Source organism: Colletotrichum destructivum, chromosome 2, assembly GCF_034447905.1.
Source record: "Colletotrichum destructivum chromosome 2, complete sequence".
NCBI classification, from domain to species: Eukaryota; Fungi; Ascomycota; class Sordariomycetes; order Glomerellales; family Glomerellaceae; genus Colletotrichum; species Colletotrichum destructivum.
The window spans coordinates 1-24,518 of NC_085897.1; the positions used below are offsets into that span (position 1 = coordinate 1).

The window sequence follows — 24,518 nt, forward strand, 5'->3', positions numbered from 1 at the left end:
AACCCTAACCCTAACCCTAACCCTAACCCTAACCCTAACCCTAACCCTAACCCTAACCCTAACCCTAACCCTAACCCTAACCCTAACCCTAACCCTAACCCTAAACCCTAAACACAATCCTTACTCACGCGTCGACGAACCCCTACAACCCCGCCATCCACCTTCCACCTTCCACAATCCTTACTCACGCGTCGACGAACCTACTCTTCCAACAACTCACAAGCTTAGCGGGGGCTGGCTAGACGCCTGGGTTCCTGGGTTCCTGGGTTCCTACCACGTTGCAACAGTCGTCTGCCGTTCCGACGCTTATTGGGACCCTCCCCGTAGCCGCCTAAGCCACCGTTCTGCCTTGTCTACGTCGTCTACGTTAACCCTAACCCTCGACTGCCGTCCCCTACCCGTGCACAGTGCAGAAAGCCGTGTGATATCCATTTACACTGTCTGCGCCTCCCTTCCCTCCTACTATGTCTTCTCCTTCTTGCGGCTACGCCTGACTGTCTAAAGAGAAGGCCTTTGTCTCTTAACCATGTCTGTTAACCATGTCAATTAACCCTAACCCTGCTCCCTAACCCTCCTTAGGTCCTACCCTAACCCTAACCCTAAGCCCCCCTATCCCTACCGAGGCAGTGCCGCTGCACCAGCACCTCCCACGCCGCCAGCGCGTTCGTTGACGTCTCCTCCCCGTCCACATGCCGTGACCGCCCCAGCCACCCTGTGAATTCCTCCTCGTCGCCCGCGTCCACCTCGAACGCCTCAAACAGCCACCGCTGCGCCGCGCTGAATTGGCTCGTCCACTGGATCGCCGGCAGCACCGCGTCCATCCACCGGCACCCGCCCCCAGCCCCGCCCCCAGCCCCGGGCCCGGCCCCGGCCCCGGCCCCGGCCCCGGCCCCGGCCCCCGTGTCCCGCCCCCGCCCCTGCCCCCCTCCGGCTCCCCTCCTGCCCTGACCCTCCCCCGCCCCCCCTTCCCGCCCACCCCTCCTCGCACACCGTCTGCGGGAGCCCGCACAGCCAGCAGCACGCAAACCGCTCGAACCGCACCTTCGCCCGCCACCGGAGGAATCGCCCGCCCTCCAGCCGCGGGCAGCATCCTGTCTTGTGTCCCTGGAACCGACCACGCTTCCACTCAATCCTCTTCCCGTTGCACCACGCCATGTAACACACTGCGCATCCGCCCTCCACCTCCCTCAGCCACTCCTGCAGGCCCTTCGACAACGCCTGCCTTGCCTTGGTGTCCTGTGCTGCCCGGCTAACCCTAACCTCCTCCCCGTCCCCGTCCCCGCTGCTGCCTGCCTCTTCTTCCGCAACCCCCTGGCAGTGGTCGCATGCCTCCGCCCCGAGCTGCCGGCAGTCTCTGCCGTCTCCGTCCATAAACTCCCCGAGTACCGCCCGCCGGCACCCCTCCGTCTCCATGAGCGCCTGCATCCCCTGCTGGTCCACCTGGTTCACGTCCGCCGCGAACGCGTCCCGCTGCGGCCCCCTCTCTCCGTCCCGGAAGATCACCGACTCCACCGTCTCGCCCTTGTCCCGGCCCCCTCGCCCCGTCTGCTGCGCGAAGTCCACGAGCCCGTACGGCGCCTCTGCGTGGATCACCGCCACCACGCCCCGGATGTCTACCCCCGACCCGAGTCCCGTTGTTGCTGCCATCCACCGGCTTCCGGACCGCCCCTTGGACCACGCCTCGAGCGCCTCCCATCGCCCCTCCGCGCTCAGGGACCCGTGGTACGCCGCGCATCCGATCGCCGTCGCCACCTGCTTGCATTTGGCCTTGGACCGGCAGTAGACCACCCCCTTCTGACCTGCTGCCATCTGCCGCCCGAGTCGCCCGACCTCGTCCACGACCGCCGTCATGATCGCGGGGAACCCCCCGGGCACCACCCCTGCTACGCGGTATCGGATGTTGACCCGCGCCGTGCTGGCCCGCACCGTCGTTGCGTCCTCCGCCAGCATCAGCCGCCGGAACCACGCCTCCATCCGGACCGGCAGCGTTGCCGTCAGCAGGATCATCGGCACCCCGAACCGGTAGAGGCCCTTGACCTCCGCCAGCTGGGGGCGGTACCCGCCGTCGAGGAGCATCGTGTGACACTCGTCCACGAAGATGCGCTTGAGCACCCTGCGCGCCCGGAGTCCTTCGCCGTAGGACAGGAACTCGGCGAACTGGGAGTGCTCCGCGCTGACGAACACGATCGACGCCACCCGTTCCCCCTCCCGCCGGCCTGTCACCGCCCTCGGCTGCCAGTGGAGCACGTCGACCCCGGCTGTCCTGGCCCCCTCGACGAGGCTGTTGAGGAGCGCCGCGAACGGCACGACCACGATGCTGACCCCGCCGTGCACCTCCCGCACCGCCGGCAGCTGGAAGAGCGCGCTTTTGCCTGCCCCCGTCGGCAGCACCACGATGAGGACGTCGCCCTGCCGCAGCGACATGACCCTGCGCGCCGCCTCGTGCTGCTCCGCCGTCCTCCAGCCCGCCTCGTCCCCGAAGAGCACGCGCAGCCCGGCCTCGAGCCGCCTGTCCAGCTCCGCCTCCTCCGGCGCGCTTCTCCGTGCCAGCATGGCGTCGTTGGCGGCTCGCTTCCGGCGGCCCGAGTGCGTGGCCTGCTGCTCTCGGCTGGTGGCCGGCCTCGTGGGGGTGGCTATGGGGTTGGCCGGTGCTGCTGCCTCCGCCGGCTGGCCTGATGCCCTCCGCTTCCTGGACAACGACGCAGGTGCTGCTGGTGTGCCGACTGGGTACGTGGCGCCGGCGTCGCCGGCGGCCAGCTGTCCCTGTCGCTCGGCTTGCCTCTGCTGCCCCCCCTGCCCTCCCGACGGCGGCGGCAACTCGAGGAAGGCGTGCCACAGCCGGCTGATCTCGCGGAAGTTGGCCACCATCTCCGGCTGCAGCTGGTTGGGGAACTGCACGTCGATGGCGTAGTGCCGCCTGGCCGTGACCCCGGCGTGCGTTGCCTGCAGGTCCCATACGAACTCCAGCCGGGACTTCCTCCGCACCTCGCCCGTCAGGGGGTCTGTTCCCGTCGTCCCGCCGCCTGCGCCGCCCGCGCCCGGCCCGGCCCCATCGTCCTCCTCGGCCATCTCGACCTCCGCCTGCTTCACCACGAGGCCGCGGATCCTCCTGCCCAGCTCGATGGCTACGTGCCGGTAGCTCGACACCGTGAGGCGGACGCCTATCGCCGCCGACGTCGCCGCGTCGAGCTCCTTGCTGAGCTCCGTCGTGTCCCACAGGCCCCGGCGCCCGTCCTTCCAGAGCCACGGGTGGAGCGAGGCCGGCGGGCCCTGTATGCCGGCCTCGGCCTGGAGGAGCCTCTCGAAGGGCAGCAGCCAGGCGACGTAGGCCACCATCATCTTGCCGACCGCCTCGGGCAGGAAACGGGCCACCTTCCGGCTGAGGCCCCGGATCGCCCGGTTCTTGTCCCGGTCCGTGACGAGCATCACCTGCCCGTCGAAGACGAAGACGTTCCGCGCCATGTCCTGCGTGTCGCAGTACCGCATCGTCGTCATCTCCGGCCCCCGCCCGGGCTGGCCCCCCCATATGTGGGCCGACGCGAGAAGCGACCGCTTGAAGGACTGCGCCCTGGCCAGCCAGCCGAGCACGCCGTCGCGCCGCCACTGCTGCAGCCTCGCGTCCCACATGCTGCCGCGGCAGAGCTCGGCCAGCGTCCCGGGCCCCGGCCGGAGCCAGGCGTTCTTCTCGTGCGTCGCGAAGGACCGCCCGGCGCCTTCGAACACGAGCGTGTCGACGACGCCGTCCAGCGCCAGCTGCCCGCCCGCCTCCGCCCACCCCCCGCGCATGAGCTCGTGCAGCGTTGCCTCGGCCTCGGCCCTGGGCTGCTGCGCCGCCCGTCGGAAGTCGTCGATGGCCACCCGCTGCCCGAGGTAGCGGAGTGCCTGCCCGCTCTTCTCCCACATCACCCGAGGCGTGCCGCCCTCCCTGTTCCGGTGGCCCTTGCCGTACGCCATCATGCGGATGATGGCGCTGAAGGGCGTGTGCGACCCGTCGGCGAGCCAGTGCCGGTACTGCTCTACAAAGCCGTCCACTACCTCCGCGCTCATCTCGTTGGGGTCCCCGTCGATTGCCTCCTTCTCGAAGAAGTGTTCCAGCATCAATATGCGCCCGCACCACAGGAGCCCCGCGAGCCGCTGGGTGAACCGGGATGCCGGGCTCCACCCAACCCCGCTGCTCTGACCGCTTCCGCTACCGCTGCCGGCCGTCCCCCCACTCCTCTTTGCCGGGTTCATGACCCCGAGCACGGCGGTGAAGTGGATGAGCGGGTTCGCAAAAGTGTCCACGGCAACCTTCTGCTTTAGGGACACAATGCAGAACTGGTACACCCGTCGATCTAGCGCCCTGCTGTGCTCTGGGCGGCCGCCGTCGGCCGCTTGGCTGGCCCCGGCAGCCCCAGACCCACGGCGGAGGATTTGTTGACCCTCCATGCTGAGGGTGTTGCTCCTGCTGCTGGTGGCAAGCCGGCCGGCTGCGTAGCTGCTGTCGTTGTCGCTGTCGTCGTCGTAGTAGTGACCGTTGTTGTCGTCGTCCTCGCTCTCGGTACTCGCCCTGGTCGGCTGTGTCTGGCTGTAGCACCAGCTGCCCCGACCTTGACGGCTTGCACTGGCGTCGCCTGCTACGGCGAGGGCCTCGGCCATTGCGTCCAGTGCCGTCCACTGCTCGTCTGTGAAGCGGATCCTGCGCTGCTGTTGTGCCTCTGTCCGGCCTAGCTGATGCGCCCGTAGGCAGTAACAGAGATACCTCTCCCACACCGCCTGGTAGTTCCGGACTGTTGATTCCATTTGCTCGAGCGCGAACGGCCGTCCGTGGGGCTTGGCCGGATCGACGCTCTTCAGCCACCTCTTTGTCTCGTGGGGCACCTTGTCGAGCCGGAGGGAGCACCTGGCCACCTCGTGGCGGAAGCTCTCCTGCAGGAGGGCCAGCCGTCGCTGCTCCTCCCGGCCCTCCTCGTCCCGGACCGTGTCCCGCGCTGCCGCCGACAGGGGCGCCTTCCCGGCCTCGTACAGGTCCACCAGGTTGCGCCCGTCGAGGTGTACGGCCCAACCCATCTCCCTCACCCAGGCCGACTGTCGGTTGACGTCGGAGGTGGCGACGACTGTCCGCTCCCAGTGCTCGTCCTCGGCTGTCATAAGCTCCTGCCGTCTCGCCAGCCGCTCGGCGAATACGTCGTTGCTCCCCTGCCGGGGTGACTGCGACAGCGGCCCTCCCTCGTTCGTCCCGGGGTCGCGGACGATCCAGTACCGTGCGTAGCGGCCTTGCGATAGCGACTGCAGCCTTACTGCCCCCCAGTCGATGGGCTCGGCTTCTTTGCTGTTGGTAGCCCTGGGGCCGACTGCCGGCCTGCCTGTGCTGTGTGTCCCTTGCTGTACGTGCAGCTTCACTAGCTTCCGGCTGCTTGTCCGGAAGTCGCACCGCCTGCATCCATATCCGTCTAGCACAGTTAGCTGCTCAAGTGGCAGGCTGCCGTCCGGTGGTAGTTCGCATGTGTGGGGGTCCTCAAGAGGGCTGTCATAGGCGGCCGCCCAGGCTAGGTCGACCACTGCACGGAGCGTTGCTCCCTTGAGCTGGTGAGTCTGCCGGAAGTGGCCCTCGACGCCACCGTCCGGTCGGACCGCCTGCTTGCAGTGCGTGCAGACAGCAACCCGAGGCCGCTCTACAAAGGTGAGGTACAGACTGGCGTTGACGTCTGCACAGGGTGGACTGCCTCTGCCGCTTGTACAGCTGCTTCCGCCCATTGTCGTCTTAGTCTGCAGTGTTGAATTACTAAACATCAGCCTATTCAGCATAGGCTCTCTTTAGAAAAACACAGGTGGTTATAGTATAAAGGGTTAGGTAGGCATAGTAAACAAGACTATGTTTATTAAGTAGGTAGTTGCTTTAATTATCTTTACATGCCATGTTGCATAGTGGGTCTGGCGTTGCTAGAGAGACTAGCAGCCTTTATAGTGTAGTAAGCAGAGAGGGGATAGGGGGGAGGAGGTAAAGAATAAGAAGAAAAAAAACCTAGATAAGTTTAAAAAGGAAAATAAAAGATTTTTAAGTAAAAAGAATAAATAGTATTACTAGCTAGGAAGGCTAAATTATGTTATTTATAGTATTGTAAGAAATACTAGTGTTTTCTATCTACAATATTGTAAGGTATAAGAATAAGAAGAAATGAAAAGTAAGAAGAATAGGGAAAGGGTTAAGCTGTACACTACTGTAGGCCTACTAAGTAACTTAAGGGGGTATAAAAGATAAAGTCCTCCTTCTATCCTTACTACTTACATTTGCAGGGTTTATAGTCTCTTTAGCTGCTGTCTTCTTTATAGATTACTAATCTATTACTCTTCCCTACCTTATGCAAATGTTGCTTATCCCCTTGTTTAGCTAGACTACACCTTACCTCCCCTATCTACTGCAGGCAGAGGTTGTTCTTCTGTTCTTTTCTACATTACTCCGTCTTTAGCCTACAGGTCTATTTTTGTAGAAACGCAAACTAATCCCTCTTAAACAACGTTATAGTAACTAAGATTATAAGTATAAAATTTATAATAGCTTCTATAAGCTTGAAATAGCTTTGCTTTTATTACTATAGTAACTACTAGAAGTACTTTTAATTATATCTATTAATCTCCCTAATTCCCTTCTTAGTAGCTAGCCCTAAGTAGTCTAGCCTTACTTACTTACTATAAAGGAGTTTCTAAGGTTTATTAGTTTAGGGTTCTATAATAGAGCTACTTTAACCTATAGCCTTTACTAAACTACATTTACATAGAGTAAGCCTACTACAACTTAACTAAGGTTAGTATACTACCCTAGGGCTAATAACTAGCCCTAGTAGGCACTAGTACTATAGATTGTAGATAGCAATAAGGTAACTACAAATAGGAATTAGGACATCTTTACCTAGGATAGGACTTAGTCCTCTATAGGCAGTCTACTCTTCTACATGCCGCTTATTCTAGGGTTTATCTTCTAATAATTTGCAACACAACTAAGGTGGAAGGATTGCCTTCCTGCCCTTATAGCCTTGGCGAGAGAGATCTATAACAATTGGATCTGGGGGTCTGGACTTGCAGCAGAGCCGGGCTTCGAACTAGGGACGGCCTTGCCGCCTGCTGGCCTGCTGCGGGCGATCCCTCCTCTAGTCTGGTCTGTGGCCGGCTGGCCTTGCGATCCTGCCCTTGATGCGAACCCTGGCTCCTGTGAGGCCCCCAGGCGGTCCGGACTTTGGTCCGAACCTCCGGGTTGGCGTAGGGTGGCCTTCGTGCGGGGCTGAGGATGGCGCGCCGTCGCCGAGACGCCGTCGACCTTGAAGGTGACGGGCCTGCGTTTTCAGAGAGAGATCGATGCGCTGCCGACTTTGAACGTCGGGTCCATGAGTACCAGCCTCAAAGCAGGCTGGGCAGGCAGTGCAACGGCTTTATCAGGGGGGTCAATTCGTCAGGTTTTATAGGCTGCAGGAAAACAATCCCCTGCTTGGTTGTTTCGAAAGGGAAGGAACGGGCCGTCTGCACCTTCCCTTCAGAGGGGTTTCTATAAAAAAAAGGGGGATAGAAAAACAGCCAACACCCCCTCCCTCACCCCCTCTTTTCCTTCCTCCTTCAGCTACACAGGCCAGCCCTCTCAGCCGAAGCTGATCTTCTGTGACTGGTGTTGGAGGCCACCTGGGGCCTGCCCTCGCCGGCCGGCCTTGTTCCTGGGCCCGGCCTCCGCTGCGCAGTCCGGTCTCTGGTCCGATCCGTGGCCGGCTCTGTGCGGGCAGTCCGGACTTTGGTCCGATTCGAGGCGGCCCACTCCTCGCCCGGGCCCAGCAGTCGGATCTCTGCTTAGGGTTTCCGGCCTTCAGCCCTGCAGTATTTTAACGGCTGCCTTCGGCCCCGCCTTAGTGAGTGATCAATAAATACCTATAATAACCCTGCCTGTCCTCTTTTGCTGGATTCTTTAGACGGTAGCAAACGTCTTTGTGGCCCTGATACAGGCGCTTCGCGTTTAAGTCTGATTGGATCCGGAGATCTGGACCTGCGGCTGAGCCAGGCATGGAAACAAGGGCGGCCTTGCCGCCTGCTGGCCTGCCTCGGGCGATCCCTCCTTTGGTCCGATCTGTAGCTGTCCGGCCTGGCAGTCCTGTCCTTAGTCTGATCCCTTGCTCTAGAGGCCTCGGCCGTCCGATCCTTGGCCGGCCCTGGCGACCCTGTTGACCTTGCCTGGCAATGTTGATAATAGACGACGCCAAGGCGAGAGACCAGCCACGACGGCGAGGCGCAAGATCTCAACATGTTTGTTGACTGGATTAACTGTACGTGCTGCAGGGTTTTATAGGCTGCCTTTGGCCTACCTTAGTTAGCAATATATAAATCCCTATTATAACCCTGCCTGCCCTCTTTTGCTGGATTCTTCACACAGTAGCAAACGTCTCTGTGGCCCCGATACAGGCGCTTCGCGTTTAATTCTGATCGGATCCGGAGATCTGGACCTGCGGCCGAGCCAGGCACGGAAGAAGGGGCCGGCCTTGCCGCCTGCTGGCCTGCCTCGGGCGATCCCTCCTTTGATCCGATCCGTGGCCGGCTGGCCTTGCGGTCTTAGCCTTGGTCCGATCCTGGCCTTGCAATCCTGCCCCTGGTCCGATCCCTGGCCGGCTCTGGCGGCCTTGTTGTCAGCCCTTCCACAATCGGCGTGCCTCTCCATCTGAGAGCGTGCAGTACATCGTGGATTGTGATTGTCTTGGCCCCACGATGGTGGCTTGAGGTTGACGAGGGCAGCCTTGTTGAGAGTAGGTAGGCTTTTATACTAGATAATGTACTGGTTACGCATTGTATGTATTGTTGCTAGGGACAATCTGTCTATTTATTGCAGGCAGCTAATTGCAAGGGTTGAGTTAAAGCACCTACCTTTTACCTACCCCCCCTATTTCAACCCCCTATTTAGACTATAGACTAAAGGTGCTACTTTTAACCCTATCTCTAATAAAACTAGCTATTAGATTATAAATAAGATATAATCCTATATGTAAATAATAGTACTAACTATTAAAGTAGTAGGGCTTATATACATTTTATTAGTATTTTAATCTTACTATTAATTAAAGTAAACTAGACTTATTACTTACTTCTCTAATTATATATATGTATATGTAATATACTTTATAGATAGTACTATAAAGACTACTTAAGTTTTATGCTATAGTTAACATTATATAATAGAGTATTCTATAATATCTTTTCTATTCTACTAATTTAATACTTATAGAAAGGCTTTAAAAGAATAAGACTACTTCTACTTAGTCTACTATATTTTAAAAGCGAATACTACTAGTCTTTTAATATTCTATCCCATAGTTATTAAATAAATTAATAATATTAAAACAAAGCCTAACTTTACTATAACCTTAATGTAGCTGTAGTAATACTACATTAAATTTATCAATTATACTTATTGTAGATTAGGTTAATAAAAACTAGATAAACGCTTAATTTTTATACTTATATATAATGTTTTAGGAAAGTTAAACTTAGTAGTACTTTTATGTTTTTTTAAACTACTAAAGCTAGCTATCTAATAGGAAGGTAAAAAGTAGCACTTTTTATACGAATAGGTGTAAATAGGTAAAAAAGTAGGTGCTTTAACTTACGTTAATCTAGAGGTCTAACCCTGCACTTACGCTAGGGCGGCCCTAGGGGTTATTGTATCTCCCTGTGCAATCCCTCCTTTGGTCTGATCTGTGACCGGCCGGCCTTGTGATCCTGTCCCTGGTCCGATCCTGGCCTAGCGATCCTGCCCTTGGCCCGAACCTCCGGGTTGGCGTACCGTGGCCTTCGTACAAGTCCTAGGATGGCGCGCCGTCGCTGAGGCGCCGTCGACCTGGAAGATGACGGGCCCGCGTTTTCAGAGGGAGATCGATGCGCTGCCGACTTTGAACGTCGGGTTCATGAGTACCAGCCTCAAAGCAGGCTGGGCAGGCAGTGCAGCAGCCTTATCAGGGGGGATGATTCATCCGGTTTTATAGGCTGCAGGAAAATCATCCCCTTTTTAGTTGTTTGAAAACGGATGGAACAGGCTGTCTGCACCTTCCCTTTAGGAAGGAATAAGGGGGGGGGGGGGGGGGTTATAAACGCAGCTTCCCCCCCTCCATCACCCCCCTCCTTCCCTTCTCCCCACCCTGTGAGGTCAAATGACTTACCCCTGGAAGGGGGAGGGGTTCGGGCCTTCCTTCCCCTGGGAGGCTGCAACAGAGGCGGCCCAGGTCGCCTCGTACGATCCGGACTCTGGTCTGATCCCTGGCCGGCTCCGGCGGCCTTGTTGACCTCGCCCGGCCCGGGCCTTCGAGCTCTGCAGTCCATGGCGAGTGTCGAGTACACTACCAAGACCCTGCTGGGGTTAGGTATGCAATGTTATCTTGGCCTTAGGCCCTGCATGGTTTTATAGGCTGCTGGCCTGTCTCGGGCGATCCCACCTTTAGTCCGATCTCTGACCGACCGGCCCTGTAGTCCTGTCCTTGGTCTGGTCCCTTGCTCCTAAGGCCTCTACCGTCCGATCCGTGCCTGTCCCTGGCGACCTTGTTGACCCTGCCTATCAATATTAACAATGGACGACGCCAAGGCAAGACACCAGCTACAACAGCAAGACGCAAGATCTCAACATGTTTGTTACCTAGATTAACTGTATGTACTGCAGGATTTTATAGGCTGTCTTTACCTTACTAACTACTACCTTACCTTGTTAATCTTTCTTAAGAGTCTAACCCTAAGCTAAATGGCCTCTAATCTCTTATTCTTTATTCTTAATCTACTAAGATACCTATTAGTTAGTATGAGAATACCTTCTTTACTAACTAACCCTTTAGGTACTAAATTTACTAATGTAAAGTTTTCTATATTAATACTGAATGATATTATAGTGTTTGTATAAGTTTTGATGTATTTGTATTTATATTTCTTCCTATTCTTATAGAAATGCAAACTAACCTCTAACTTACTTTCTATATGTATAGAAATACAAATTAATCCCTATCTTGCTTTCTATTTTCATAGAAACGCAAACAAAGCGCTGCAATTATCTCCTTTTTTAGTACTTTTATTACATTTCTAAAAAAGATTCTAAATCTAAACTAAAACACACTACATAATAAAAGCCAGCTCTAACGTTAGGACTATCCTTAATATAGATCTGCGTAGTTGTTAGATAGTAGTATACTTTACAACCTAGCAGTTAGGACCTGCATGCATGTGCGTATATATGCAGATATGTAGGTGTAATACTATCCTATATGTCTTTATCTATTCTATCCATTCTATCTATCTATCTAGGGGAGGGATAGGGGATTGTTGATTGACGTTCCAGGCGACGACGACGGTTGGCTGACCATGCCTGGTCCGTGCGTCTTGCGGCGACTGCGCGTGCATGCATGGGGTAAGGGTTGCGGAGGGGGTTAAGGGTTAGTGAGTAAGTGAGGGGAACAAAGGGTTGCGGAGGGGGGGAACGGGTCTTGGTAACCCCCTACGGTAATCGGCTGAAAAAACAATCGGCAAAACGCACGGACCAGCCCTCCCCTTCTTGCGCGCAACCCTGCACCCCAACCCTGGTATTCGGCCAGAATACCACCGTCAATGACGCTTAGGTACGTCTTGACCCGTAGTCCTCCTGAAATAAGAGTTGCTGATTTGCGTGAAGGTGTTTGCAGGATCAATTTGAGTGGCAAGGGCAGATCCAGGACAACATTCCTTGGGATAATAGTACTATGAAGGCCTGTGAGGCTAGCAAAGGCAAAACTGGGTATTACAACCAGAACTTTATGGAGTGCTATCGTCACAAGAAGAGCTTCTGGTTTTTTATCAAAACTAAGGCAATTAACAACTGCGACTGGACAAAGGCAAGTTTATTTCAATAGAATGGATTAATAAGATGCATAGCTAACTAAAGTAGGAGTGCCAAAAGGCTGGAGCAAGTAGGGGAGAGTGCGACGACAAGATCTAGATTGGAGTAATATAATCTAATACAATAAAGCTTGAACGCCCTAGAAACAAGGTAGGTGCAGATTTTGTCTTTCTAAGACGTACTTTTCAAGGGATAATAACTTCACTGTCTACAGTAGAACGTAGTCGAATCAGTAAAGGCAGCCTCTCTACAAACCCATACGTCTTGTCTCCAATCCAATCACGACGTGTTTCGTCCTCAAGCCTAAAATCAAATTCATACACAAGGCGGGTGATGATAAGGCGAATGTCTGCCCAGGCTATGCTGAAGAGCAAAATGCTACTGTCAGACAGGATTTCTCATCAAGCTAAACTGTCGACAAATCAATAAGGAGGGGGGGCGCAGGCGCGCGGTACATACTTTTTACCAATGCAGTTACGCGGCCCATAACTAAACGGTTGATGGGCGTCCAAGTTGTTGTGTCCTGCCGTCTTCTCGTCTCCGTTTAGGAACCTCTCAGGCTTGAATCTCCACGGCTCTGCCCAGTTGTCCTTGCTGTGGTTGATAGCCCAAGGCACAATCTCAACTAGTGTCTGTATGGAACAGAAGAAAGGTTGGTCAGTATCTCATATCGTCTCCGACGAGAAGTGGCCCAACAAACCCCTTCCGGCACAAAGTGCGATGCAATCCAGGCTCCACCAGCCGGCACCTGTCGCACCAAGTTGGAGGTGATAGGAGGATACAGCCGGAGGCTCTCACTGATCACAGCTGTCAGGTATGGTAGCTGACTGGTAGAACCGAACGTGATATCTTGAACGTCCCGAAAAGCTGATCCTACTTCTGCCTTCAACTTGATCAAAGCCTCGGGGTGTTTCGCCAAGAGATAGACAACGGCTGACAGGGCGCTAGTGGTGGTGTCGGAACTGCCCAAAATGAGCAAAGTCGCATTGGCCGCGAATTCGCCCAACGAAAGATCCTAGAGGTACACATGAAGCTCAGACGCCTGTTTATCTTGTTTCAAACTCAGTATTGGGTGTTCCAAGCTTACCAGCTCTTTGCCGTTCTTGGCCAGCCCTTCAAATAGGTCGTTACGGTCATAACCAAGGTTGAGTCGTGCCCTCACCATGTCATTCGTGGATTTTCTCAAAGAGCCTAGTGAAATCATTCCGCCCACTCTGAATATAAGGCTCACAAGCAGATTCAGTCCAATATACTTGAGGGATATCATGAAGGCGTTCATGTAGAAGACGCCCAGGACGAACTCGATCCACGGATGTACCTCGCCCTTTGTCAGGCAGTCGAAGGACTGTCCCAGAGAGAGGTCACCCGCAATATCAAACGTCGTCCACGTAAACCATGAGATCATGTCCACCACACCATCCCCGTTCGCGCATGCTTGGTGGAGGCCAGACATGCACCGGCTGACGTATCCATTGACGATGCCCTCATGCTCCCGCAATGAGGCAGCAGAGAAGGCGTGTGACATGGCCCGCCGCAACTTCTGGTGCATCTCTCGGGGCGCATTGGAGATGCTCTTGGGTAGAACATCCACGGTATCTGCATAGACGTCGGACTTGGGCAGCTCTGGGGCAGGACTGCTGGTCTGATAATGTGAACCGTAAATTTCCTTCCAGGCTTGGGCAACGGTGAAAATGAGGTGGTTCGGAGATACGCGCACGATTGGACCATACTGTTCGTGTAGTTCATGGGCGCGGAAGGCATATTTGCCACGGGCGTTGAGAAGTGCTACTGGCAACCTCGACACGCGATGGAGGACTGGCCCTGGAACCTTGCGTAGTGGATGAAGGAATAGATTGTCGCACACATTGAATAGTTGCCACAGAAAGACCCCCTGAGTACGCCTGTTAGACCCAATTGATCTGTCAATGACTTGGATGGAGTACTCACTATCACGAGCCCTGTTGCCCAGGACTGAGGCAAGATTGTGGGAATTAACCAATGCTCCATTGTTTGACGTAATCAAGTAGGAGTGATGACTTAAGTGTCCTTGAGTTTTGCGCAAGAATCGGGTGTTCGTGCGTCTTTTGAAGATGTGGCATACGGACCGATGCTATCAATGTTTCAAGGCAATATTCTGCCAGCAGGAGACTCGCCAAAAAGGTGACCTGATCGATGAGGGGCTAGTTGATGCGAATGAGGGCCAAGGAGTGGAAAATGCGGCAAATCCGGGAGGCAAAAATCCAAGTAGGGTGCCTCAAGCCCAATTTTCACGACTGAGCTTGAAAGTCAAAGCAGATGATTGTACCTTTCTGAAACCGGCCGGATGTAAGCTCTAAAAGAGGGAAAGTGCTGATCTAAAGGCTATTTTGTGCTGTTTTCCCTGGCACTCCCAGATAGCTGGGCCAGGGAAAGATGTGTACTGGAAGAGAGTTCCTGGTGAATAAACTCCAGGCTGTCCAAGTCTAACCTAGCTGAAAGTCTCAATGGCATTCCGAGGAAACATTTACCCCTGGTGGTACAGGATATCATAGGTAAGTAAGAGATCCCTGCTGTGTACTGACCCGCATATGACCTTATGACTTATAGAATAACAGTACATCTCATGAGAGGAAATTGACAATCAGGCAAGCAGGCTGCCAGAAGTACTGAGAGTGGGTGTATGGGGGTAGGTAGGGAATACCTGGCAGGGGTCTTTCGCTTCAGCTAGTTACCCTGGTATCCTGTCGTTCAGGTTTGGCTACAACTATCTCCAGATTTCTTAGCTGTACACAATGCATGTGATTTCATCATTCTCGATTAGAGCACTCTGTATATTTATTAGTAAGAGAGAAAGCTTGCTGCAGTGCTGACAACACCATCAAAGTAAAAGACACATGTCCTCCTATGAGCCGCAACTCTTGATCAATGACGTACCTACCTTGACTAACTCGTGCCTAGAGGACGGCACCAACTATAGAATACGGGGTGTGGAACGAATGAAAACACACTGTACACCGGATCTTCCTCTCTTGATACTGTTTTCTACCCCCCCAGTTCAGAAGGTAGGGCAAGAAAGGTATTTCCCCTCTTGCCCACTCTGAGATCCCGTTTTCTGGACTTATGCAGTACAAGTAGAATGATCTTGTGAGAGGCGCAACGTGAAACTAGTTACACAACAAGCTTTAAAATCACGGCAATTCGGCCTCAATGATACCGTATGTCGCGCCCGGCGACTTCCAGACCTTGGCCACTCGTAGACCCACCGAGTCCAGAAGAGAGTTCCACTCTCTCTGAGTGCGTTCTTGGGCACCCAGAAACGCCATGACGCCAATATCGTAAGCAGCAGAATGCGGATGTATTTTTTCGTCGTCCAGGATCTGATCATGAATAAGCAGCTTGCTATATCCGGCCTTCATGGCCGTCATTTGCATTTTCAGAATTTTCCGTGCCGGCTCATCGGACCAGTCGTGGATCACATGGTGCAGGTAGTAGGCGCGCGCATCTAACTTCGTCAACATTGAGCAACATGGCGCGTTGAATAGATTGCTCACATTTCACTGGCTGGGGAGTGAAAAAGTCGTACACCTGCTGCTGAATCTCAGTCGGGGCCGTGGCGTTGGCCGACGAAGAGTTGAGGACGTTGTCAAGATCCTGGAGGTATAGTCTCGAGGCGGTCTCGGGACAAGCCTTGAATAATTGGCGAATATCATGCCCGGCGCCGCCGGATACATCTACGAAGAGGGGGAGCTTCTCGTCGGAGCCGTCCTTAAGAGCGCTGATGGGGAAGATGTCCGTCCAAGACGGCTCAAGGGTACTCGCAGCGCGTTGAACAGTGTTGAAAGCCTCGCCTTGGTCCTTGTTCTGCTTGAAGTATGACCACATGTCACCCTCCCAGTTGAAAGCCTTTTGGAAAAAGGTATTCATGTGGTCTGTAGGGTTGATGTATCCCATCTCTGCGGCGATGGCCGGCATTTGTGCATAGAGGGGGTCGGTGACGTCTCGACTGGAAAGTGACCGTAAGAAAGGGATTCCCGAAACGCGCTGCTGAGTGGCTTACAGACCAGTGATTCATTAGCGCATGAAATTCCGGACGCGTGAGGGCGAGGCAGAAGTCGGTCGGCTTGAGCTTGTCGTATGGAAGCCCACGCAAAATTCCATGGGTAACAAGCAAGCGTAGAATCCGATCTTAGGCACAAACATCAAGAGTCAGAATGTTATTTAGATCGATAGAGCAGCTGAGCTCACTCACGTAGGAAGGCTGGGTCAACACCACCCACAAGTTCCGCAAGCTGCGCGCTGGTCATCGCCTCGTTTCCCTTGTTATTCCATTTCTCGAACAACTTCAAGTCTCGCATGATCCAGAGTGCTGCTTGTATAGGCGACTTGAACATGTGCCTGCGGTCAGTCCAAACTGCTTATTGAAGACCAAAAAGACCAAGCCAACTGGGTACATACGGGAGTGAGAAACGTCCTGATATAGGTTTCCCACGGAGACTCCAAGCGACCGAGAAGGTCCTGGACTGCCAGAACTGCTCGCCCCCGTTCTTCTTCGTTCTGGAAAGTTGACTGGGTGGTGCCTTCAGCAACGCGAAAAAAGGCTTGGGCTGAGGTGAAGCCATCCTCAGCATCCCTGCCGTACCCGGCGGCCTCGGGGGTAGCTCCGGTAATGATTTGGTTTCTGGCAACTGCAGACATGACTGAGGGAAGAGATTGTCACATAAAGAATTCCAGAGAGTAATTGTTGATCGCGAAAACATAAGCCTTGGGCACTTGTCGTCGGTGGCCGATCTGCTGTGTTGTGTTCTGCTTTAAACAGGCCGGATGCTGGATGTTTTGTACACAAATGGTAGGATTTTCCTCCTCAGCAATGCGCAGCGGACTGTTATTTCCCAGCATTTACCTGGCAAGCATTCTACCTTTCCATATGTCTGAAGTGTGCTGGTAAGTTTAGGTAGTCCGTCGGCAAGAAGCTTTCCCCCCTCGCCTGCGCGCCGGGAACCATCGACCGCAACACAGCCAAACTCTGAAGAGTCGCTCATAATTCCTGATTTGGTCAGATTGAAACCCCAAAAAACAAGGGTTTAAAGCCTGAACCTTGACCCACTGTAAGTGGGAAATGCCTCACAAAGAACAAACGCAAACTCCCGTGTTCAAAGACCCAAGTTCCTTAGCTAAGATCCGACGTTGTTTTAGGTGTTAATTTATCAAATCACTTACTATCGTCATAAATCACACACAACCTCAGTTACAAACTTGGGCGAATTCGGATGTTAGGGATATCTCAGGTCCCCTCCAAGCTACTCGTGCGTAGAACTACATATGCCGTTAACAGGATACCGGAGCGGCAATGTTGGTCACTTCAAAGCGGCCTCTTTAATTCAAGATGTAAGGTGTAACTAGAGCCGATCAACTGGACCATGATCACTTGTAACATATTTTCAAGCAAGGAATACATCTATCTCAGACAGCAGAAAATTAAGCCATGCCAGCTCACTTGCAGAAGTAATAATCTAACCTGCCAAGGATACTCCCGTCGTTTCTTGTTACCAGAGACCGCCCTTGCCAAGTCCCCTAAACTCGGCTTTTGCACGATCATCATAGTCAGTTGGAGGATCAAAGTAAAAGGACGCGTAGGCGCCCTTCGTCTGAGAGTAGGAGAAACTGACGGCGCCCAGACCGCGGATCACATCACCTCTATGCAATCATTGTCAACGACATTATAGGAAAAGTTGAGGTTTAGTCGAACTTACACTGCTGCCTGCCTCGTTGGCGTAATCCGCTCCTTGTGTCCCCATTCATGGCCCAACTTCCGCAGCATGCTGTGCATGTTCTTCTCCGCTTTCTCAGTCGTGTCGGTCCACTGGAGAAGCAGGGCATATATCTTGATCTCGGGAACGGCTCGACCAGCAACAATTTCGATACCGAACTGCAGTCCCGGAAAGGCTACTAACGGGTTGGTTGGCGGCTTCGACCAGTCGTCGTCTCGCCCTTCCGGCTCGTCACGCATCAGCGGGTAGATGGACTGCAGGATCTCTAGGCCTCTCAGAGTGTGGTCGTCGGTCAACCGTCCACCAAGCGTCATCGCATCGCGGACCGCATTCCAGGAGTTGCTGTTGACGTCCATGTAGACTTTGAGCCTTGCTTTGTGTGGATCGACGCAGTCGACGCCGAGCATGTGAAGCCCGGCCTCATATCTATTGTCGCGGAGATATCTGCTCATTTCAAATCAGCGACTTCACCCTTGTAGAGTCTTGTCAGAGGCGGGAGAATATGGGGCGCTCACGCAGCCACAAGATCTAGACACGGCTTGAGATCCGCACCGCAAGGTTGCAGTGACAGGGCGGCCTCGAGACAAACTTCGGTGCGAGAGCGGCCAACACAGGTCACAACGACAGGAAAGTACGCCCTCATCGTCCGCTGAGACCCATCTAGGTCGAAGCAAAACAAGCTGTAAGGCCATACTGGGCCCGTGGCAGCCCGCAGCTCGTCCAGTTGTGCCGGCAACGGGAACAGCGATGACATAAGGCACTCCATCCATCTCGTGTCTCCATCGTTGGCCCGGGTTATGCGCATCAGAGACTCCCGGTCTCTGTCAGGAGCCCCACGGTCGGCGTGGCTGCGGTCGAGCGGCTTCCCGAGGTTCGTCCAGAACCGGACTTTGGGCGCGCCGCGTGTCGTGAGGTTGATGCTGGTTTCTATGGGAGAAGGAATGTAAGGCATGTTGTAGGCTTCGTAGGGCTCGGCCGGTACGGGGCCGAGATGAGCCGCGATGTGCGCCTTAAAGAATTCGGTTTGGGATTTCTGATCCGCAGCAGAGTAACCACCAGCTGCCTCAAAAAGCGGTGTCATTGCGGAATAAAAGTATCGCGTCCAGTAATCCACGCATCCTCAACCTCGGTGGAATGCTTTGAGGCTGAGGCAAGCGATTGGTGTACTCCGGTAAACATGGCAGCCATCTTCAAAAGCGTGTAATAAGACCTGGTTCGCGGTGGCCTCGAAAGATAACGTGTAATATTTCGGTATTTTTCTAGGCTGTAATCTGCAGACGAGGAGTGGTTCCGCGTGAGATTTGTAGCTTCTGCAGTTATAATCAGGGTTCCATCAGCTTTAGGCGGTGTTTAATACTGCCTAATGTAATGTGTGACTGAATGGCACACTCTACACGCATTTCAGCAACAGATGATTAAGTAAGCTTGTAATCTTAGCAAAAAAGCTCTTGCATAATTCTAATCCAGCTTGTTTACAATACGGAGTATCCAGCTGAAGTAAAGAATCACTGCTAGGTATATTCTACCTACCCCAATCTTCACACACCTACAATCAGTACTTTACGCAGCATGCTGGCTTAATAGTTAATTTCCCCTTTTACAATGTGCTTTAATTCTATAAGTCATAAGGTTATATGCAGGTTAGGGAACAGCAGGGATCTTTACTTAACTGTAATACCCCGCGTAGTATGTAACAAGCTTTTCTGCTAGACCTTGTAACACGCAAGGGTATAGTAGTACGCCCAGCCCATGTTAGAGCTTGGACTGGCTGGAGCAGCGTATGAGGCAAGTATGGTTTGCATCTCTAATATCTACCTCCTAGCATAGGGGTAAAAGTTCTGGCTGCCTTTCGGCCTCGGTAAGCTCCTAATTCACGTGGTAAGAGCTTTCGAATCGTTTCAGAACTACAGAGTTTGATGTAGATGCAAAGTCTCTTAAGCAATATATCACGAAGTAGAATGATGCAGCAGATGGCTGCATTGCAGTCGCCTTTTTCTGCACTCTATTTTCGCTTTCGGATTATTCTCCTGTTTAGTTTAACTTAGACTACTCAAGGTTTAGCGCTTGCAGAAGTTTCGCTTTCGGATTATTCTCCTGTTTAGTTTAACCTAGACTACCTAAGGTTTAGCAAGTCCAAGATAAACCAGCCTCACCTATAGAATCAATGTTTTCGCATGTGTGTGTATTTGTTTTTTCTTAGGAAAGCAAGTACAAGGGCCAGCCTAACTTAATAAGTACAATAGAACTTAGTTACCCTACCTCCCCTCCAAACCACATCACCCACCCTATTATTACCTCTATTACTACTCCTATTAACTATTCCTTAGCCCTACTACCTATCGAGACGCATATTTATAGATTCATAGCTAACTATTAATCTATTTAAATTACTTAAAGTATTCGTTCCTTTACTCATCTTAATTTAAGCCTACTAGTATTATAGTTAGATTCTATAAAAGTAGTACTTACTACTAAATAGGTAGTTAAAGATAGTGATAAATATTAGTAGTAACTTTAACTAGCTTATTATTAATTACATCAGCAAGAGTATAGTAATTAGTTATCTACTTAAATATTATAAATAACTTATTTTGGTAGTTAAAGGAGAACTCTAAGTTACTTAAAGTAAAATTGACTTTAAGAATAATTAATAAAGGGGTTATAGAAGCTATTTTATATAGATAATTTAATATTTTAATATCCCTGGATCTTATTAAGACGAATATCTAAGCAAAGATAGAAATATAGCGACCTCTGCTGTATACGTTAATTAGGGCTTTTATATAGATTTAGGCTAGGCGGTGACATAATATTAGATTAATAGAGACAAGTTTTATTTCACAGCCGGCGGTATGTCTAAAATGATCCGGTGCGGCATTAAGGGTGCACCAAAACCTAAGCCTACCAACCTATTCAATATTCAGCCTTGTTTAAGTCAAGAAGTTGCCTTGTTCGTCTTCCCAGCCCAGATCTTCTGCCGTCCAGCCTTGTACTGTTTTCTTCCCGTCAATCCAAACCTCCATGCGAGGGTTGTCATCTGCAGTCCGACAGTGTCGAATCGCTTGGTGGGCTGAATTGATCTTGTCCATCTCCTCTTCGCTCAAGGACACCAAGGAAATGTTCTCATCCATTCTCGATTTGGACTTGGTCTTCGGAATGACCGTGACGCCTCTTTGCACGGCCCAAGACAGAGAAATTACCCCGGGAGAGCAACCTTTCGCCTTCGCCATGTCCACAAAGGTGTCATGTGTGAGGATCTCGTTGATCGGACCCTTGGCACCACCGCCCAGAGTCCTGTACAGAGGAACATGAACACTTATCAGTTTCCATACATAGCTGTTTCTGTGAGGAGATTGGAACCTACCCCCAGGCCATGACATGTATCCCTTTGGACTTACAGTAGGGCACCAGACGTAGACATGGATGAAAAGCATGGAGTTCAATCTGGTTTACCGCAGGTACCACTTTGGCGCTTTGCAGAATTATGTCCAGCGTTTTTTGGGTGAAGTTGCTGACACCGATGGCCCTGCACTTCGGACCTAGGAGGTCTTCCATCATTCTCCAGGTTTCCTCGATCGTTGGCGACTCGTTGGGGCGGACGACCTTCCAGTCCGGCGTATTGGCAAACGGCCAGTGCATCAGGAAAACGTCAATGTAGTCCAAACCCATGTTCTGCAGTGATCTGTTCAAGGCCTCCTTGGGGTCGTGATGCCATGTACCCCAAAATTTCGTGACGACGGTAATCTCCTTGCGGGGAATCCCGCATTTTCGCAGGGCTTTGCCAACTATAGGTTCGACGCCGTATATCTGAGCGGTGTCAAGCAGACGATAGCCGTTTTGTAGGGCGTGGACGAGGGAGTCTATCATGGCTCCCTCATCTGACGTTCCGGGCTCTCCTTTTTCGTGCGGTCGAGTGAGTCATTTTTAAACCAATGCAACATGTAAGATTCTATGAGCCATACCTTGCCACGTTCCTAACCCAACCGCCGGCATCGACACGCCTAGTTTTGGATGTTTCATCAGCTGTGTATCCTTCCACCAACCTTTCATTACATACCGTTGTTCAGCGGGAAAACAGTCGTGCAAATTGGACGCTCTCCCATCATCATGAGAGTGAAATGGATAGTCTTGTCGGTTTGTATGTGCTGACAGCGGTGAAGAACAAAAGTACGACAGTCTGAGAGTGAAGGGAAGGCAGATGTAGGGTTGTAGTGGGCGAGATCTCGTGGTTGGTAGACAACTCACGCAATGACAGGAGAATGGCTTGTTCAGGAACAACCCAGGTTTGATTGGAAACCCCCGCCCCTTGGCAGAGACTAATTTCAGCCGTACCTCATAAAAAGAGGTTCCAGACACAAAGCGAAGCAAAGAAAAACACCCGAAAAGCCGAAGAGTTGAGTATATCCTGCTCTCAGAAGAACAAGCAAAGTAGCATGGCACAAGTACAAGCCGATAACGACAGTCACATTCAAGGTTTTCCTTCACAATGCTTGTTTCTAGCTTTGAAGTTTCATTTTGTTTTCACTTTTTCTCATCTTTCTGCCTCACGGAAGGTGAAACACCTGCCATCCTGGATTGATACAGATCTTACGCCACAACCGACTGCATTGCATTCCCATCCTGGCTTCCCTGCTTCTTCGCGTTGTGGTAGTGCTGGGTGAAGTCATACCTGAGACCCAATCGCTCCATCAGGAATTCCTTGCGGATTTGGTCATTATTTTCCACCAGCCTGAGCGCTGCCACCCACTCGGCCGTCGGGTGAGTTTCCTCGTCGTACCGGCGAGTAACCCTCTTGAGGTTGTCCGTCGTGACTACGTTGGTCACTTCAGCCCACTTCTGCCGCCTTTTTTCGCTGTACAAGTCCAGAATAGACGAATCGGCCAACCCTTTCCAGATGCCGCCCAAACATTGGCTCAAACCGCCAACATCAGCGAAGCCCGTCGTGACGCCGAGCCCGCCCATGGGGTTAGAGAGGTGAGCGGCGTCAGAAGCCAGCAAGATGCGTCCGACGCGGAACGACGGCGCACAACGTTGGTGAATCGCGTATACTCCGACGCGTAGGACGCTGTACCTGTCTGGCTTCGGATGTCCTGGGAGGATCTCTTCCAGGCGCTTGCCGCATCGCTCTTTGACCTCCTCCGCGGGCAAGTCCGCAGGTTCTCCGTATGTAATACGATAGAGGCCATCCATGGTTAGCTTTGCAGCAACCTGAATCGGGGATTAATGTGGTCAGCCTTCCATTTGTGTCGCGGCCGGTGACGGAACTGCGAGCTCACGAAGAAGTTGACTGGGTCAATCACAAAGTTGGCGTCCCCCCAACCAAACTTGTCCGTGACATTGTAGTACAGCTGCCTCCTGATCAGCATTTTCACATGAGGAAGCGTATAGGGCACTGCGGCCTCTCACATCGTTCGACACGACCTGCAGGTCCCAAGTGTGGCCTGGAAACTCGTCTCCGAACAGTTTCTTTCTCACGAGGCTACGGGCGCCGTCGCAGCCGACGACGTAATCCGCCGTGATCCTCCTGGCGGATTCGTGACCGTCCAGCTCAACGTCTACCCACGCCGTCTGCTCATCCTGTCCGATGTCGACAACCTTGTGACCAAAATTGACTGTTGCGGAACTGTTCTCCTGTACGCGGCGCAGCATGATTTCCAAAAGGTCCTGCTGCGGCAGGCACACGGTCCGCAGATCAACGCCGTCAACGTCTGAAATGACGTTGGTATCAAAGGTCGAGATGACGTCGTAGTTCTCGTTGTACCACCGCCAGCTAAAGACGGTTGGGGTGAAGCCGCGTTGACGGATTTCGTCCAGTATCCCTACTTTCTGCAAATCTTGGATCGCGCCTGTGCCGTAGTACGCACCTCGGGGGGTTCTCTCGATCTCAGTATCGGCTTCTAGGACTTGGACGGGTATCCCCTCGTTGGACAGCAGAAGTGCGAGGAGTAGACCAGCTGGGCCGGCACCTACTATAACGACCTAGATAATGACCTTCCGTATTAGAGCCATACGATCGAACAAGAAGGACTTGGCTGGCACTGTGGTTACCTTTTTATTAAGCTGTTCCATGTCTTCTTCTATAAGTATGCTGCAATAAAAGTGCCCAATCCAAGGGGAAGAGTGTACTACAGCTTGGCCTGCACAGAGGAGGACCTCGACTCGAGTGAATAGATTACTGGCAAGGCGGTTGTGGTACAGGCAATATCTTTGCCCTCTAATTCAACACCTGTGTCTAACCCGTTTTACCATCATGTGATCTTAAATACTAAATAGCACAGCCCTCCTAACAGTCGTTGCAGTCGAACAGGATAGAGAGTCTGCGTGCGCGTTAACCAGGCTGAAGGGCACAGCAGAGTGGCTTCACGTAACGCTAAGCTGACAAGCCTAGCAGAGTCGCTGAACTACAAGGTTATAGAGGTAAGTTAATGCCTTATAAAATGTCTACCCCTGCATATAACCCTACGACTAATAGAATTAGAGTACACCTTATAAAGAGAGACTAACTAATAGGCTAGTAGACTAATATAAGTGCTGCAGATATTGACTTAACCTTAATAGGTAGGGGAGTAAGTGTATAAATAGCTAGAAGATATATAACTAAGGAGTGAAAACTTAAACTACGTACTACTTGATTTTTTAAGATCAATTAAAATACCTCTTATAATTATCTGTGTTATTCTATTTGTGCTTCTAATCTTTATTCTTCATCTTATATTATTACTGTATAGTGAAAAATACTACTTGGTATGTAAATAGGGGGGCTCTATGTATGTGCTAGACGTTAGGGATATTTACTATCTAGCCGGTGCAGCCTTTCGGCAGGGTATATCAGCAGTATCCTTATTAATAATTCTGGATTTTTAACCAGGGAAGGGAACAGAAGACAAAGGTTTCTCAGCAGCTGCACTGTCTAT

The 24,518-nt window shown here is 52.3% G+C and overlaps 5 protein-coding genes across 5 annotated transcripts; all 5 read right to left on the minus strand.

Annotated features, from left to right (window-relative positions):
* Nucleotides 1-12,042: 12,042 nt before the first annotated feature.
* Nucleotides 12,043-13,864, minus strand: CDEST_02173 (Putative cytochrome P450; the record flags this gene model as incomplete). Its single annotated transcript, XM_062918332.1, has 5 exons — nt 12,043-12,215; nt 12,324-12,489; nt 12,558-12,872; nt 12,945-13,748; nt 13,805-13,864. 5 exons carry the CDS (start codon nt 13,862-13,864, stop codon nt 12,043-12,045), a joined length of 1,518 nt encoding a protein of 505 aa, XP_062774383.1.
* A 1,160-nt stretch (nt 13,865-15,024) lies between these two features.
* CDEST_02174 (Putative O-methyltransferase domain, S-adenosyl-L-methionine-dependent methyltransferase superfamily) lies at nt 15,025-16,531 on the minus strand (the record flags this gene model as incomplete). The annotated part of the gene is made up of 5 exons (XM_062918333.1): nt 15,025-15,338; nt 15,388-15,839; nt 15,898-16,021; nt 16,086-16,218; nt 16,292-16,531. 5 exons carry the CDS (start codon nt 16,529-16,531, stop codon nt 15,025-15,027), a joined length of 1,263 nt encoding a protein of 420 aa, XP_062774384.1.
* An 848-nt stretch (nt 16,532-17,379) lies between these two features.
* On the minus strand, nt 17,380-18,685 carry CDEST_02175 (Putative aromatic prenyltransferase, DMATS-type; the record flags this gene model as incomplete). Its single annotated transcript, XM_062918334.1, has 3 exons — nt 17,380-17,530; nt 17,587-18,048; nt 18,120-18,685. 3 exons carry the CDS (start codon nt 18,683-18,685, stop codon nt 17,380-17,382), a joined length of 1,179 nt encoding a protein of 392 aa, XP_062774385.1.
* A 1,849-nt stretch (nt 18,686-20,534) lies between these two features.
* On the minus strand, nt 20,535-21,654 carry CDEST_02176 (Putative aldo/keto reductase, aldo-keto reductase, NADP-dependent oxidoreductase; the record flags this gene model as incomplete). Its single annotated transcript, XM_062918335.1, has 3 exons — nt 20,535-20,898; nt 20,969-21,500; nt 21,567-21,654. The coding sequence occupies 3 exons, from the start codon at nt 21,652-21,654 to the stop codon at nt 20,535-20,537; spliced, it is 984 nt and encodes a 327-aa protein (XP_062774386.1).
* Nucleotides 21,655-22,191: 537 nt separating this feature from the next.
* Nucleotides 22,192-23,673, minus strand: CDEST_02177 (Putative FAD-binding domain, FAD/NAD(P)-binding domain superfamily; the record flags this gene model as incomplete). The annotated part of the gene is made up of 4 exons (XM_062918336.1): nt 22,192-22,812; nt 22,881-22,952; nt 23,011-23,583; nt 23,653-23,673. The coding sequence occupies 4 exons, from the start codon at nt 23,671-23,673 to the stop codon at nt 22,192-22,194; spliced, it is 1,287 nt and encodes a 428-aa protein (XP_062774387.1).
* Nucleotides 23,674-24,518: the final 845 nt, after the last annotated feature.